Source organism: Neopelma chrysocephalum, unplaced genomic scaffold (genome assembly GCF_003984885.1).
Source record: "Neopelma chrysocephalum unplaced genomic scaffold, ASM398488v2 Primary Assembly neopelma1_292, whole genome shotgun sequence".
In the NCBI taxonomy this organism is placed as follows: Eukaryota; Metazoa; Chordata; class Aves; order Passeriformes; family Pipridae; genus Neopelma; species Neopelma chrysocephalum.
The window spans coordinates 123,134-139,186 of NW_020897954.1; the positions used below are offsets into that span (position 1 = coordinate 123,134).

Sequence of the window (16,053 nt, forward strand, 5' to 3'; positions counted from 1 at the left end):
TCTCTCCCTCTTTCTCTTCCTCAGTGACCGGTCATAGTCTGTGTACTGCACAAACCGGCTGCCAAGGTTGGAAGTGCCCTGCACAGATCTGCTTGGCTCCCTCTGCCTCTGCAAGGTTTGCTGCTGAGCAGCCCCGGGAGCAGGAGCCCACTGGCAGATCCTCCTGGAGGGCCTTGCAGCTGCACTAGCCCTGGGACCACGGTCACGACCCTGAGGACCAGTTCTTCTCTCCCAAGAGTCGTCGTAGTCCGTGGTCTCCACAGACCAGCTGCGGAGATCTCTGCCCCACAGAGGGGATCTGCTGCGGGACCGCTCCCTGCCGCTGTACTTCATGCCCTGCAAAGAGAGCTGTGGAGAGTTCCTGCCCTTTTCTCCTGAAAGGATCAGAGCAGTGGGGAAGCCCTGCAAGTTCTGGGATAGGACAGTTTGGGGCCTCCAAAAGGCTCTTTTGGAGGGCTACTAAGACCAAAAGGCCAGAGGTGCACAAAAGGGATGGATCCAGGTGGGATGCTTTGAGAGGGAGCAGCGTTGTGGCTGTGAAGAAAGGTGCGGTGTGTGAGGGACAAAAGAGAAATGCTGAGATCCCAGAAAGAAATCCACTATTCCTCTGATGCCCTGACCCGCGACCCCAAAGTTACCTTCGTCCTCCCAGTCAGAGCCTGGGGTCCAACAGAAGCCGCCTGCTTGCTGCTGGCCACACACTGACTGAGGAAGGCAGGGGCATGTGATGGTGTCAGTGAGGAAGCAGCCCTTTTTCCAGTTCTCAGCTCAGAGCATCTGGAGAAAAAAAAAGAGTCATCTCAGTTTAGGGCTGTTGTTGCAACCTCCTCTGGGGTTCAGTCATTTTCTCAGAGAGGTTTCTATGACAGAGAGGAGACTTAACCAAGGACACTAGTGGGAAACTCAGCGAGGGTCTTCCCACCAGGTTTGCCTCCGTCCCAACAAAAACCTCATCTCTATACCTCCTACGGCCTCCATTTCATACATTCACAGATTTGTTTGGGTTGCAAGGGACCTTTAACTTGATCTTGTTCCACCCCACTGTTGTGGGCAGGAACACCCTCCGCTATCCAAGGTTTCTCCAAGCCCTGTCCAACCTGGCCTTGAACACTTCCAGGGAGGGGGCACCCACAGATGCTATGGCAACCTGTGCCAGTGTCTCAGCACCCTTACAGCAAAGAATTCCTTCCTAAGATCTAATGTAAACCTGCCCTCTGTTAGCTGAAAACTGATAGCCTTCATCCTGTCACTACATTCCCTGACAAATGGTGCCTCCCCATCTTTTCTGGAGGCCCTCTTTAGGTCCTCTTATCTACAAGAGTCAGCATCAGAGACCAGACAAGGAGCAGATTACATCCGGGCCGCAGCCTGAAGCCCAGCAAAGGACAGACATGGAGTAGTTCAGATTTGACAGCACTGAATGATGCAGCTAGTAATTTCATTGGATGAGAAAAACACTCAGGAAGGTGAGAAGCACAACTGCAAATGAGGAAAAGGAAATGTCTTCTGTCTTCTGATTTGAATCCTGGTTATTACCTGGCATAGAAGAGCAGGTAGGCTTGCTGCCTGAGAACTGCGTCGATGGAATGCAGCTCCACAGACTCATCGTCCATCCGGTACCACAAGCCATTGCTGGCCTGTAAAAAAAAGGCAAGAATCTCTGCATGGTTTCTCTCCAAAAACACAGGTAGAAAACTGCCAAACCAAGAGCACGTCAAAACAAATGTAGCCCAGCCGCTAAGGAGGCCTTCTGCCCCAAAACTTTGGCTGTCAGTAACACCGACAGGAAAGTTTCTCTTCCCCAGCACACATTTTTGCCCATTGGGAAGGAAGTTGCTCTTTACCTTTGTGTAGCAGAAATAGTGTCCTCCATGACAGCTGACACCACTGTGCACCAGGACAGCATATAAGGAGTAGAGGAGTGGTTCTCCATCCGCCTGAGACATGTATGGGCGAAGATCCAAGTACTCCGGATACTCTACAACCTATGGAGAGACCGAGAGGGCTCCGAAATGATCCTGGACTGTGACATGAAATAGCCTACCAAGTGCAGGGGCCAGTCCAGGGGGATCAATACATCTCTGGGGGTCCTGAACACTTGGTTTTCCATAAAGTACCATGTAATGGTTTGGGTGGCAGGAAACCGTTCTCAGTCAAAGCAGCCCTATCAGAGCAGAGTGCTTGCCTGTCTTCCCACAGGAACTTTCCACTCCCCAGAAGGGACCACAAAAAACTCAACACAAGCAGCTTGTGACAAGCACACTGCTTTAGGAAATCTGCTTCTTGAAGAGAAAGCTGCACGCCAAGAGTGTACACACCTTGTTGATCTTCCCACCAGTGAAGCAGTCAAACCTTTTCAGACACACTGTGAGAACCTTGGGTGCACAGTGGACAGTGAACCTCTTGGTGGCGGCAACATTCTTCTCACACCTTGAAACCAAGCACAGAGCACAGTGCTGAAATGCACCCTGTCTTCCACCAAGGCAGCCAGACAACCTTTCTTATCTCGCGCATCCTTATGCTATTTTAAGGCAATTCAGTGCCATATTAAAAACAAAAAACAACAAAAAACCAACCAACCAACAAACAAACAAACAAACAAACCAAAAACCCCCCCCAAAACCAGACAAACAAAACTGTGTCTCATTAGTGTGCAGTAAACTTCCATGAGAAGACGACTTCTGCTCGATTACTTGTAGCCCCCTCACACAGAGGCTAGTGGTAATATGTTATTAGTAATCATCTTACTTGCTGCATTTAAAGCAGTTTTCACCATCCAGGTGCTCAGGTGTTACAAAGTCCTCCAGAGCTGCAGTGAGGGACGAGGCTGCCTGGAGAATTGAGAAATGAGTGCACTGAGCTGCAGGCAATGCCCTCGCCCAAACATTTTCCAGGAGCTGATAAGAAAACCCCTGTAGCTGATGCTGAGGAGACCCACCACGAATGTGCAAGCTGTATCCAGAAGGAGCCAGAAAGAGAGTGTGGTGCTGAACATTTCCCCTGTCCCAGAGGTTCTCAGGGGCAATGGAGACCTCCCTCTCTGTACCGCCTCCCATTCAGCTACTGATGTTACGTAGGGTCATCAGTAGTGAAAACAATGCAACCCATCAGCCTGGAAGCCAGCCAGGTGTTGAAGGAGGGCAAAGGGAAGAAGGATGAGAATATGTCAAGGGTGCAGAGAGCATAATGGGTGCTTGTCCAGCTTAAAGCCGGCACCTCCAGAGAGACGAGTGCCATGGCCTCTGCAGGAGGACAACATCCATTCCCCTTGCCATCCACGACCAAGACCTCTTGTGTTCACAGTATATGCTTTCGGGACAAATGTGTTGACTCTGAAAAGCCTTGCGATGTCTTGAAGCACAACTGCAAAACCTCTTACTTTGATATGCAAAGGGACATCCAGGAAGGCCTCATAGGAATCAGAAACGGCTTTGCAGCTGGAGCAGATGACTGGAAGGAAAAATCAAAATGCCGAGGAATGGTGAGTTGCACGATGGTACTGCTTTGTGCTCATTGTACCTGTCCTGCTAGTCCCAGGACCAGCTGTTGAGCACAGGCAGACAGAAGGGCCCAGGCAATGACAAGGAGAGCAATAGTTGTAGAAACATACCTCTGGATCTCAGAAAGCCTCCAAATATTTGATGGACAATGGTAGTAGATTGAGAAGATACGTCCAAGCTGGAAACAAGTAGTAAGACAGAGCATTACTTCCTCCAAGAGTTTTGCTTTGCCTGAAAGCCCTGGCTGTAGGTTTTCCTTGATGAGACCACATCAAGGGGTCCAAAGGGCTCAGAACTCTGTAAAGGTAACTTGCTTGTGCTTACTCGTTGCTTGCACTCAGACAAGCTCTCTGCATGGCATTGAGAGTACAGCAGAAGAAGTCATGGGCATCTTCCTCCCTGCCAAGCTGAAAATGTTCTCCTATGACTAAGAAACAGGAAGTTAGTAGTAGTCTCATACAGGAAGGGAAGAAAACCTGTCAAAGAACCTGAAATGACCTACATCTGAAACCCCTGAGAACAGCCAAAGGCAGGATGGCACCGACTGAGGAATGCAGGACCTTGTTAACGTGCGCTTCCATGACGCACATCATGCAGAAGCCTTGTTGGCGACCTGAGGAGGGAGGGAGAGAAGGTCCTCCGGTTAGCAAACTATCCGTAGTGGTGGAATACTCCTCTTCTTCCACTCCCGCTCCAGTGCAATACGCCACTCCTCCCAGGGTTTCAACAAGCACGGGACATTGTAGTGCCTAGAAAATGTTCTTCAGAGGAATGCTAAACTGAGGTTTTAACTTGCAGGAATAGAGAGCCAGAGCTAGAAAGATGTGCCTTCATGAAGAATAAGACAGCTGGATAGGACAGGTGGCTCCTGAGTGTACAAAGAACACAAGTTCATGGGGCTGACAAAGGGCTGCTGTTCTCCTCAATCAAATTTCAGGTTCTGGGAATCCTTGGGATTTGATTACCAGATTGATAAGGAGAGGTCCCTAAAAGTACTCACAGGCCCGGCTGTGCTCCCGGGAGAGCAGATAGTTGGCCAGCGGCGGGGTGTATGTCAGGCATTGCAGGACAGCATTGAGGAAGCACGTGTTGCCCACATTGCGGAGTCCTGCTCCAGCACTCTGTCTTTGCTGCCAGACCATGCAAATCTTCTCCGGGGGAAAGAGGATCCTTTGTGGCGGAGTCATTCCCTCGGCAATGACTGCAGGGAAATTCCATTTGAAAAGAGACAAAATGAGGCACAAAGGCATATTTAAACAGTGAGGTCTCTACAGGAGCACTCGGGACCATCTGCTCTAACTTCCAACCCAACACCATCAGGGGAAGCTTAAACACTGCCATTGAAATGTACTGTTTTGGAAAAATCCGTTCCCCTGTTTACTTTGCTGAGAGTCCAACAAAGCCACCATCTGATTTCTGGGCCTCAGGCTACCTTCCTTTCTCGGTAGAGTTGTAGACTGGATTATCAGTGAAGCCATCCCTTTTCATGATTGTAACTTGTTGAAAACAAGTCAATACTGAGCACAGAAGGTAACCCAAAGGATGTCAGACCTCTCTACGAGCAATGGCAGCTTTCAAAGCCTTGTACCTAGTGGCAGAGGAGTGACAAAAGGTGTTTTCCTGGGTCTAATTGTAAACGCAGGGGTCAGTTTGGCTGCTCTCAGGAAACATCCCAGAGATCACTCTAGGGTGTGAGCACATCATTCTGGGATTTGACCACCAGCCATGTCAGTTGTCTGTGGCAGTTCACCAAGTCCAAACCTGCTGGTGAAGCTCTTACTCACAGGAGTCATTCCCTGCTGTGGCCATTTCCTCTCTCAGGAAGAGAGTGCAATGCTTGAGATGACCAAGGATGTCAGGACTTGCTCCGGAAAGAGAACAGCACCAATCCTGTCACCTAATTGCAAAGAAATTACTGTCGCTCACCGAAAGTATAAAAGCTCCAAATAAACGCAGAACGGCATCCACCACCAAGTCTTTCAGTGGTGCTTGTAACTGCTGCTGAGCTGCAGCACGTGCCCTTATGCTCAGTCACAGGGCACCAAGTCACAGCAGGTTCAAAGGCCCTTTTGAAATGCTCCAATGTATGTTACCTTCTCCGAAGAGGCCCTGCTGCTCTCCTGTCACTGCTTCAGCAACAGAGCCCTCTGGCTTTCCCACCTCCTAGGAGTGACCATCTTTCAGCCACTACTTGAACTGCTGCCTTTGCTGCTCTCCTTTTTCTGTCTCCCTCCCTCCCACGGCAGTCAAGGTGGGCTGAGCCCATCCCCTCAGACTACAGTCACCTCCCTGCTTACCTATCCTAGGCTATGGCAAAAAACCAAGAATCAGCAAACTGGAATTCTAGCCTAGGTCATACCTGGCCAGCCTCTAAAAGTTGTTACAGCTCAGCCTACAGCTAGGAAGGTATCAATCAGCCTATACTTTTATCCCCTATACCCTGCTCTATGATCTGTGCCAAAAGCCAAAGCATTACCTTTGAAAGAGGATGAAAGTTGAGGAGAAATGGTCAGTAAACAAGAAACTGTCCAAAAAAGGCAGTCACACAAGTAGCAAAGGAAGGAGCTGAGTTATCTCGAAGGCCAACTCTGTCCAACTGATTTTCGTTGGCGCGCTCCTCAGGATACCAAGTGTTGGGCAGGCGAGGTCATAATCACCGGATGGGTGCCACACCTCTGCCCCTTTGTGACATGGGGTCACAATGGAACCACATGGAACCACATGGAACTACATGGTTCTTGGGCACAGGAACCCACATGGCACCTCCGCCAGGTGGAAGCCACTGGACCTCCCCCCGTGCTGGTGGCAAAGGGCTAGTCATCCTCTGACAGAGCTCCCACACCTTCCCTGAGCCACACAGCCTGATGAGTAAAAGCCTGCTCAGGGCTGTAACTAAGCCAGGTCACAGCTTTTCTGGCACACAAGACGCTGAGGGTTTCACTTCCACTTCCATCTGTGAGACTCATAGCAAAGCACCTGGACTCTTATAGGTTCATTGCCAATTAATTTCATCTGCCCCCAGGGTACAGCCATGGGCTGACCCTGAACTGGGACTGCCAAAGGAACCCTTCAGAGGCTGCGCTGGGAGGACCTTGGCTGGCCGCTGGCCCCCACCCAGCTGCTGTCTTGTCCTCAAGCTCTGAAAACGTTCCTGGATGGCTTTTTAGCAGCTTCACATTTACTCCTGCCTCTAGGGTTGGTTAGGTTTCGATCAGCCGCACCTTTAGCCAGACTCCCACTCTGGATGGTGATAAGGGAAAACGTGAAGTTGCTATTGAGAAAATGTTACGCTGCTATTGATAAGGGAAAATGTTAAGCTGCGCAGTTTAATCAGCAAAATGTTAAGGTTCGTGTGCTGTTGCTAAGAGAGCAGCCGTGTTGGCGGTGAGCAGCCGATGGGGAGTTTGCCCAGAGGCAGCCAACGGGAAAGCTGCGTGATGGTGCGAAGGGGCAGCCGATGGGAGAGCGTGCGGTGCTGCAAAGTGTAACCAACAGACAGCCAAGGGGACACCGAGGGGACGGGCAGCCCATGAGGAGCTGTTGCCATGGGAAGATTCGGAGGGACTGCGCTTGCTCCGAGAGCGAGGTGAGAAGTTCAGAGAGAGGAAGACTTTGAGCCTTCATCCCTTACGACCACCCGAGACAACCAGCAGAGAGAAGTGCGCAGGCTCCAGGAGGCGTGTCCCGAGATTGACATCGAACACTGCCCACTCTCGGGTAGTTCACGAAGATGGAAAAATGTGCAATGAATCTGTATGACCTAATTGCATAAAACGGAAGCTGTGATAGGTGAGGGTGCGCGCGTTAGGCGGAGCTATCCCCTGCACGTCCGGCGCCGAAATAAACAAATACCAGCTTAATAGCACCTGTGGCTGTGGAGTTTTACTACTGTTGCCTTTTCCTGGCATCAATGGATAGAGACGGTTTTGTTCCTGCAGCACTTGGCCTATGTTGTTTTGGGCTTGTTGGAACTGATAACACTTTTCTAATTTTTTTAGTGTTCCTAATTAACTTTGTGATAAACCAAGTCTGGAGTTTCTAGAAGTTTTTGAATAATAGTTTATTATATGGAAAAAGCAAGCAGCCGGCTGGGTGACAGAAATGGGGACCAGTTTCCCAAATCTGCACACCTACTACAGGGTCCATTGAGTATTTCTCTTTGCTACTTCATGCATACTAATTATATCACGTACATATACATTCTACAGGTTTTTGCTAAGTATTTATTCTATGGGTTTTCTTCCAGCTCAAGCTAAATGGGTTATCTCTACAACCGGTCATAATTCATGCGTTCTTGGACGAACAGGCGCCTAAAGATTTAAAGCTCTACTATATTTTATTCTTAGGACAGTAAGGAGGTTTTAGGGCCTCTTGACCTCGTAAGGGTCTCTTTTATTTCTTCATGGGGGCGTAATTAAGTTTTACAATCCGTTTGTTTTATTTTGATGTAATCACCCATTTGTTTCTCGAATCACAATTATTTATTTATCCCAACTTTTTAGTTGTTTTTAACACACGTCATAGGTGGTGCGTTCAGCCTTAAATCAACTTTAGCCAGCTCATCTGGTTGATTCTCCATAGCTGTTACACACTCGCACACCTGCACTCACTCCGTTCGCTACCCCAGGGACACGCAGACCTTCTGAGCCATGATCTGGCTCTGGGTGCCACACTCACATCCTCATAAACACATGTGCACACTGAGTAGGGAGCTCTCACCCAGTAGAGAGTCAGTAAGGACTTTTTGAAGAAGACAGGATAGACTGTGCTGATCAGGGCAGGATGTGGCCAGAAAAGTCAACTATTTACATGACAAGCTAGTTTTTATCCCCTTCCCCCTCTATTTTTCCAACATTGTTCCCCCCCAAATCACCTAGACCCCACCATTTTTCTGCCTTTTTTTCCTCCCCTAAGTATGCCTTAAGAAGTCCTGTATGATTTCAAACTGCTTTTCCTCTGCATCATAATGTGTCCCAGCCCTAGGTAGCAGCACCCCTGAAGTCCCAGAGGTGATCCGGGAAGTTGATGGGTGCCATGCCTGGACACTGGGGCTGATGGCTTTGCTGGGACATAGCACTCCTTCCTCAAGAGTCCTTGATTTGGGTTCCCACTGACATGGTTTGTATCTGTGCTCCTCTGGGCTTTATTGGTTTGATGGCCCCTATGATGGGCCCAGATCCAGCCCAGCAGGATATTTGGGCTCCCTTCCTGCAACTGTCTCTTTCAGCTGCTTTGTAGGTGATCACAGGAGCTTTATCACACACTATAACACAAAATGTCACAGTCTATCACCCCATGGCTCCTCCTCTACAACACATCTTCCCATGTCTATAGCAATGTTTGCAATTCATCATGGCTAGGCTTCGTGAACTAACTTTTCATATCACAATATTAAAATACTACCATGACTGAATACCACAAATAATCTCACTGAATACCACACTGCTCTCATGGTATATCTTGCAATTTATACTGTAAAAATATGCAAAGAAATGAAACCTGTCCAAGAGCTATATATTAGAGATTTGTATAGTCCTCTGGAGAGAGTGGTTGCTCTGAGGGGTGTGGATGCAGGACAGCTGCAGCACTTGGCATTTGGACCAGTCAATGGTCATAAAATCACAGAATATCCTGAGTTGGAAGGGAGCCACAAGGATCATTGAGTCCAACTCCTGGCCCTGCACAGGACACTCCAACAATCCCACCCTGTGCCTGAGAGTGTTGTCCAAAAGCTCCTTGAGCTCTCGCAGCCTTGGGACCATGACCACTGCCCAGGGAAGCCACTTCCTAATATGCAACCTAACCCTCCCCCGACACTGCTCCAGACATCCCCTTGGGTCCTGTAACTGGTCACAGAGAGCACAGCTGCCCGTCATGAGGAAGCTGCAGACCCTGGTGAGGTCTGACCTCAGTCTCCTCTCCTCCAGTTGAACAAACCAAACGCCCTCAGCCTCTCCACATTTGGCTTCCTCTCTGGACCCTTCACCATCTTCATAGCCCTCCATTGGATGCTCTCTAATAGATTTAGATCTTTCTTGTATTGTGGTGCCCAAGAAGTCTCTAGGCTGCATGCTTTCAGGAAAATGTATCTAGCCAAACTTAATTTATAATACGTTTTCATATATGTATATATACCAAGATATACACCAGTATGTAAAAATAAATACGTGTATAAATCTATATTCATATCTAGTTCCTCTCTATATACATATATAGTCCCTCCTTATATATGTATGCATATTGTATTACGTCTTTACCTTAAAGTTGGTCTGCATGTTCTTTAGTATAGAACTGCGTTTCTCATTGCTTTCCCATTGACAAAGAAATAAGAAAACAAAAATATGCGACTTACTGAATTTCATCTGTTAGATGAAATGTGACCCAGTCACTCAGGGTGGATATTGTAACCAGAAATGAACACCTTGGATGGCTGGGTTATTCTTCTTTCTTAAACCAATGCCAAGGAATAGATACTCCTCAAGAATGATTGCTCTGTGTCTCTTTGACAGGTAACTCACAGCAGGATTGCCCCCCAGAAGTGACTGATTCTTCCCATTATCCATAAAGGGATCATCCTTTGATTGACTTAGACTTGAAGGTCAAATTTTAGGCAGTTAAAATTCAGTAGGAGTTGATCTAGTGGAGGTGTCTTATCCCAGCTAACTTCTTTAAATGATGGGAAAGAAAAGAAGATAAGAATCCCAAAACAGGATGTATAGGATTTTTTTTCTTTCCTTCCTTTTTATTTTACAGCGGTGAAAATATTACAAAGGAAATAATAGTGGAATTTTTTTGTTTGTTTGTTAAAACCTGGGAAATCTGAAAGTTTATAAAGGGATGAATAAATAAAATAAATATAAATAAAATAAATAAAAACATAGTAGACTTCTGCAGGTAGACAGACTTTTGCAAGATTTGAGGTATTTATTCAGCTGTCATTTAATTTGAGACAATATTAATTGTGTTTACCTTTACAGATTGTCTGAAACTTCTGAAATTTCTATCAGAAAAATGATAATGATAGTGTTGTGAGTCTTTCTAATAACATTTTTCTGCCAAAAGTTCTCTGTAGTGCTTCCCTTACGTCACTGTTCCTGAGGCTGTAGATGATGGGATTGAGCATCGGTGTAATGACTGTGTAGGAAAGAGACACAAACTTTTTGTTGTTTGGTGAGAGGCTTGACTTGGGATGTAAATGAATTAAGCAGGTTGTGCAGCAGAAGAGAGTAACAACTGTGAGATGAGCAGCACGTGTGGAGAACACCCTTTGCCTGCTTTCAGCCAAGGGCATCTGCATAATGGTATAGATGATGCAGATGTAGGAGATGGTGATTAGGATGAATGGCAGCACCATGATCAGCACAGTGGCAATGAACACCAGAAGCTCAAAAATGTAGGTATCTGAGCACACCAATTTCAGTACAGGTGAGATGTCACAGAAGAAATGGTTGACTTCATTTGACTTGCAGAAAGACATGCTGAACAGCCAAGCCGTGATCCCAACCGCTACAGGGAATCCAGAAAGCCAAGCTACTGCTGACATCTGCCTACACATCTTTTTGGACATGATGACAGCATAGTGTAGGGGGTGACAAATTGCTACATATCGGTCATAAGCCATGATCATTAACAGAAAACATTCAGACGTGATAAAGAGTATGATTAAGCTCAATTGCAAAGCACAAGCTGTGAAGGAATAGGTCTTCCTTTCTGACAACAAATTTATCAGCATTTTTGGCACAATATCTAAGCTGTAGTAGATCTCAATCAGAGACAAATTCTTAAGAAAATAGTACATGGGTGTATGAAGAGCAGGGTCCACAGTTGCAATGAGGACAATGAACATGTTTCCTGTCATAGTGACTGTGAAGACCAAGAGAACTACCACGAAGAGTAAGAGCTGAAGTTGGGCAAGATGAGTGAAACTCAGCAGGATGAAGTGAGTTACTCTTGTGATGTTTCCCAAATTCAGGTCTTCCTTATTCCCCATCTGAATAAAAAATAAATCCACCAGTTTAATCCACAAGGACGAAGCTGCAGATGATTGTCTTCAGAAATTGACAGTGGAACGATAAAATAAGATGGGCTGATTGTAGTTCAGATAGCTCTAGTTTGTGGTAGTTTGGCCTAGGCCTTCCTTGGTGACCAGCTTGTAACCAAGGAAGTGCCCAGATTTACCTGGTATTCCCTACGATTTACGTAAACTGGGGTATAAAAAGAAGGGAGGAAAGACCTTCGCTCTCTTTCCTTCCGGCGCCTTTGGAGGTGCAGGTTTCCCTGCTGTTGAGTCTGTCGGGTTGGGGAGTGAGGCCTGGTAAGGCCTTGTCGACCTTGGCAGGCGGAGGCTGCCGGCAGTCGCTCCAGCGGGACTCTCCGTTGTCCCAAGGAGAGTAGTAAGATATTCTTTGCTAATTCTTTTAGTTGATAGACCTTGGGCTACTGATCGGAATAATATATATATATATTATTTTGGTTTTTGTTCTTCCCTTCCCCTTTCCCTTTTCCCTGTGAAATTGTATATATATTTCAACTGTACATAACTGTAAATATAAGTGTAAATATATTTATATATATATTGCTTTCTCTCTCTCTCTCGTTTTCAGTTCTTTTGTTTTTTTTTCCCCCTCTTCTCCCTTGGTTTGGGGTGGGAGGGGGGACTTCTTGTGGTAAGGTTTGGAGACTTGGCAGGGAGTCAGCTCCAAACCATAACATCAGCTACCTGAACAGACTTGAGGAGATACCAGATTTTTCCATTTGAAAGTCTAGATACTCATCTAGCAACCTGACACATAAACTGTTTTCAGAAGGACACACTCAAATACCCTTCCGTACTTAAACCACTCACATCAGTCACTCACAGATCCAGGTGTGCAGTTACATGTACACACACGCAGTCACACAGAAATACAAATGTGTTTATGCATCTGGATGCAGAATCCACATTCTCCCTTTCATCCCACTCCTGCTTACACCAGAGGTGCATCAACACACCCACAGTCATAAGTTACAGAAACAAACATATGTTTATATCTGTGGGAGCAACTAAAGCTATACTATTGTTTAGCTTTCCCTCACTTCCACTTTACTTTTAGCCCAAAACAACATCCCATCTTTCTTTGTGCTAAATCTTCCAGTGCTCAACAAAGGTTTTCAGATAACATTCTGAACTTTACAATGAGATCAAAGGCTATTCTGAGCTATGAGACTGAGGAGGAAAAACAGAGAGATGGAAATCTCCACTGATGATATTTGCAAGACATCCTAATTGAACCCACACAGTGTGGATAAGCTGATCTTTACTACGAAATTGGTTTGTGGCTTTTTCCCCCACTATATTTATTAGCATAAAAATAATTATTCATTGGTTTAAATTTTAATTTCTGCTGCCATTAAAGTTGCTTTTTTTACTACTGTTTTTTATAAGAAGAAAGAAAAGTCTTATCCATTAATTGAAAATGGTTTCTATTGTCTTTTTATCCTTTTTTTTCTTTGTCATAAGTTGTATGAGAGAAGTGGGAAAATTAAATTAAATACATTTTTCTTTAGATAAGAAAATTGAAAATGAAGGATGGTTTTATGTTTGAATACAGAATGTTCCATAAAGAAGGAAACTATGAAAAGGCAGAACTATATTGTAAATGCAGAAATGTAAATTGACATTTCTCATTCACACCTATTTTCCAACAAAAACATAAATATTTTCTCTAATTTATTTTTGGTCTTGAAAGAACTTACCATGCTAATTCATTAACCATTTCTTGGTGGTTGAGTGTAGCTGGTGTAGAACATTATCAGACTTTCACCATGTCATACTCAAAAAATTTCATAAAATTGTATGAGAGTTTCCCTCTTCATCTTTTATACGTCCCTTGTTCTTGTGTTTCCGTCTTCTCAGTAAACAACCTAGACTACATTATGATTCACGTAATGTCCCTCTTGGGGAAAAAACCTGGTATCTCTCTTCATGTACCTACTTTTAATCATTTGCAAAATAACTCCCTTAGCAATTTTAGAGTAATTTAAAATTGTAGTGTGTGAGGATCTTAAGAATAATGCTTATTTTTAGACAATAGGAAAGTTGATAAGGCCAAAGAACCATCTTGAGACTAGAATATTAAGGAGACAAAACACATCTAACTTTGGGGGGTTTTGTGGGGTTTTTTTTTGCAATTTTATAGCCATTCCAGAATGGTAAACGTCTCATATTGGTCCAGTGTCTTACCTATCAAAGCTATTGTTTGGTAGGTAATTGTCCCAGATGTCAAATGTGTCTAAACTTGCAAAAATTGCCTTTGTTAGGTAAATGAAACTTACTGTACCTGTTCAGATCCTATTTATAGGCAACAGTCACAATACATGACACAGTTTCTTGACTGACTGAACAGGCCTGTGAATATATCCCATAGGCACCACTCAAAGGAGGTGTCTCAGTGTGTGATTCACCTCCACAGAAAACACCTCGTGTTACCTGTTGTCTGTATCCTATAGATACCTAGGCCAGTACATGTGGGTCTAAGAACTCGCCTTCAGGCTTCTCGAGGAGTAGTTCAGGTCACTATGGAGAGAATAAGCTGTTCTTCTAGGAGCAGAGCAACTCCAGCAGATGAGGATGAGCCCATTCTTTAGGACAAGACAGCCTGAATGTAGTAATTCCCAGACTAACAAACCCTTCCTGTAAAGACAAGACACCATGGAACAGGCAGGAGTATTTCACCTCCCATGAGACTGAGGAGGAAAGAACTAGAGAAGAACAGGCAGTAAATTGAAGGCTGTAGGGAGAAATGTCAGAGGGAACCAACACTGCACATTCATCATCCTCCCTTACTCTTCTTTAGGCAGGTTGAACATGACATTGGTTATAACCTCACTGTCCAGGAACTTTGCTTCAGGCACTGTCCATGTGGTTTCCTCAGTAAATTGTGATTCCAACTTATAATCTCTCTGAGTATTTTTCCTCTGCTATGGAAAGGGGGCAGCTTGAGTGGGGTTAATTTCCCCCCTGGGTTTTTAAACCAGCACAACCATTAATTGTATTGATTTTTATAGGCTCATGAAAGAAAGAAAGAAAGAAGGAAGCAAGGAAGGATGGAAGTGGAAGAGGAGGGGAAAAAAGGCAAGGGAAAGGGGCTGTTACAACCCACCCCAGAGGGCAAGGGTAACTCAGGTTCTTGTTAATAGATCCCTTGGGGTGGATTAGAGTGAAGTAACACTGAATGATTGGTGTTTCTAAATATATATATATACTGGGGGGGTTGTTTTAGAAAAAATTGGCTGCAAAGGAAAGCAGATTTTGGTTATAGTTATCTAGAGTAATACAGCAAGATAAAAGCATAAAAATAACACTTAAGAAAATGTGTAAGGGAAGAGAAAGAAAGAGAAAGAAAGGATAAGAGCAGAAAGATCTCACCACCCAAGGATGCTGCAACAAGGCTTCATTGCTGCAATTTTGATGTCTGTTGGTTGAAGTGATGGTCACAGTCTTGACCCATTGGGGGTGGGGGAAGCCCACGAAGCACAAAATTCTGTGGGTTAATACACGCTCAGATTTTGGTGGAACACCCAGGTACCTCCCCTGGCAGGGCAGGGGGGAATTTTACACTCTCTGATGTAACGCTGTGGATCATGTTAAGTCCTCCAGTGAAAGCCCCAGAAATGAGTTGGGGGCACTTCAGAGGTCTTTGATGATTCTTTGAAGACATGACAGCTGTCTCACATCAGCATGGTTGAGCCAATTATGCCCCATCAGAAGTGATGAATCATGTGAATGTCCCAATACATTCCCCAGGGTGGGGGCAGTTTTTCAACTGAGGCAGCTGTGAAAGGGATGACAAATGGCTTGATAAAATGCACTATCCTGTCCCTGCAGGGTCTGCTTCTTGTGAGCCCTCTCCCTCATCTGGCTCAAAACCCAGCCTCCAGTGCTGGCTGCTCACCCCCTCTGCCTTACACAGAGCAGAGGTTTCGCCACCAGGCACAAAACACTCTCCTCTTTCCCTTTGTACACGGGGTGCAAACCCAGACCCAGCAAAACACCCCTCCCATGGCTGGTTGTTTTGAGTCATTTGAGCCTCTCACAGGAGTAAATGATTCAAAGTTGACAAGTAGTCACTTAAGACTGAAGATTGAAATGTGAGCAGCTGAGTTGAATGAAATTTCTACGAGAGACAGCATGGCCCCTAAAGGCACCCAGTCAAATTAAACAAAGGCAGGAGGCTGCATCAGGCTAATTCTGTCCTTGGAGTCACATATGCCTTGATTTTCCCAGATATTTCTTAGAGCTTTTAGGTTAAAAATTGATCACCAGCTGGCTCGGGATGCACAGTTTATAGAGTTAGACATGTAAGACATGACATGCCTACGCCTGAAGGAGTCTCTCCTGTCCGACTTTACAGGCAAGGGAGAGAAAACTGCCATTTGGAATAGCATTTCAACTGCTCCTGGGATTGTGTAATTGGTTGGGGACATCCCCTTGCCCTCAGAGGGAGCATAGTTCTGAACCACCATCCCTGACCTGCCTAAAATCAGCTGAAATCAATCCCACCCACAGGGGAAT

At 45.5% G+C, this 16,053-nt stretch overlaps 2 protein-coding genes and 1 long non-coding RNA gene across 3 annotated transcripts in view; 1 reads left to right on the forward strand and 2 right to left on the reverse strand.

The window, feature by feature from the left end:
- The window catches only part of LOC113978140 (ubiquitin carboxyl-terminal hydrolase 42-like), a 6,297-nt gene extending 187 nt beyond the window's left edge, over positions 1 to 6,110 (reverse strand). The window contains exons 1-13 of the mRNA XM_027704850.1: positions 5,977 to 6,110; positions 5,285 to 5,397; positions 4,501 to 4,701; positions 4,003 to 4,113; positions 3,825 to 3,927; positions 3,611 to 3,678; positions 3,177 to 3,450; positions 2,749 to 3,036; positions 2,319 to 2,430; positions 1,845 to 1,985; positions 1,537 to 1,637; positions 639 to 777; positions 152 to 336 (exon numbers count right to left, since the gene is read on the reverse strand). Of these exons, the coding sequence (XP_027560651.1) occupies positions 152 to 336; positions 639 to 777; positions 1,537 to 1,637; positions 1,845 to 1,985; positions 2,319 to 2,430; positions 2,749 to 3,036; positions 3,177 to 3,450; positions 3,611 to 3,678; positions 3,825 to 3,927; positions 4,003 to 4,113; positions 4,501 to 4,701; positions 5,285 to 5,309 (1,748 nt within the window). The 5' untranslated portion in view covers positions 5,310 to 5,397; positions 5,977 to 6,110. The remainder of the gene's footprint in view (positions 1 to 151; positions 337 to 638; positions 778 to 1,536; positions 1,638 to 1,844; positions 1,986 to 2,318; positions 2,431 to 2,748; positions 3,037 to 3,176; positions 3,451 to 3,610; positions 3,679 to 3,824; positions 3,928 to 4,002; positions 4,114 to 4,500; positions 4,702 to 5,284; positions 5,398 to 5,976) is intronic.
- A 105-nt stretch (positions 6,111 to 6,215) lies between these two features.
- Positions 6,216 to 7,365, forward strand: LOC113978129. Its single transcript, XR_003537500.1, has 2 exons — positions 6,216 to 6,747; positions 7,290 to 7,365. It is a non-coding gene; the product is annotated as an uncharacterized LOC113978129 (long non-coding RNA).
- Positions 7,366 to 10,503: 3,138 nt separating this feature from the next.
- LOC113978142 (olfactory receptor 10A7-like) lies at positions 10,504 to 11,490 on the reverse strand. Its single transcript, XM_027704851.1, has one exon. It carries the CDS (start codon positions 11,488 to 11,490, stop codon positions 10,504 to 10,506), a length of 987 nt encoding a protein of 328 aa, XP_027560652.1.
- Positions 11,491 to 16,053: the final 4,563 nt, after the last annotated feature.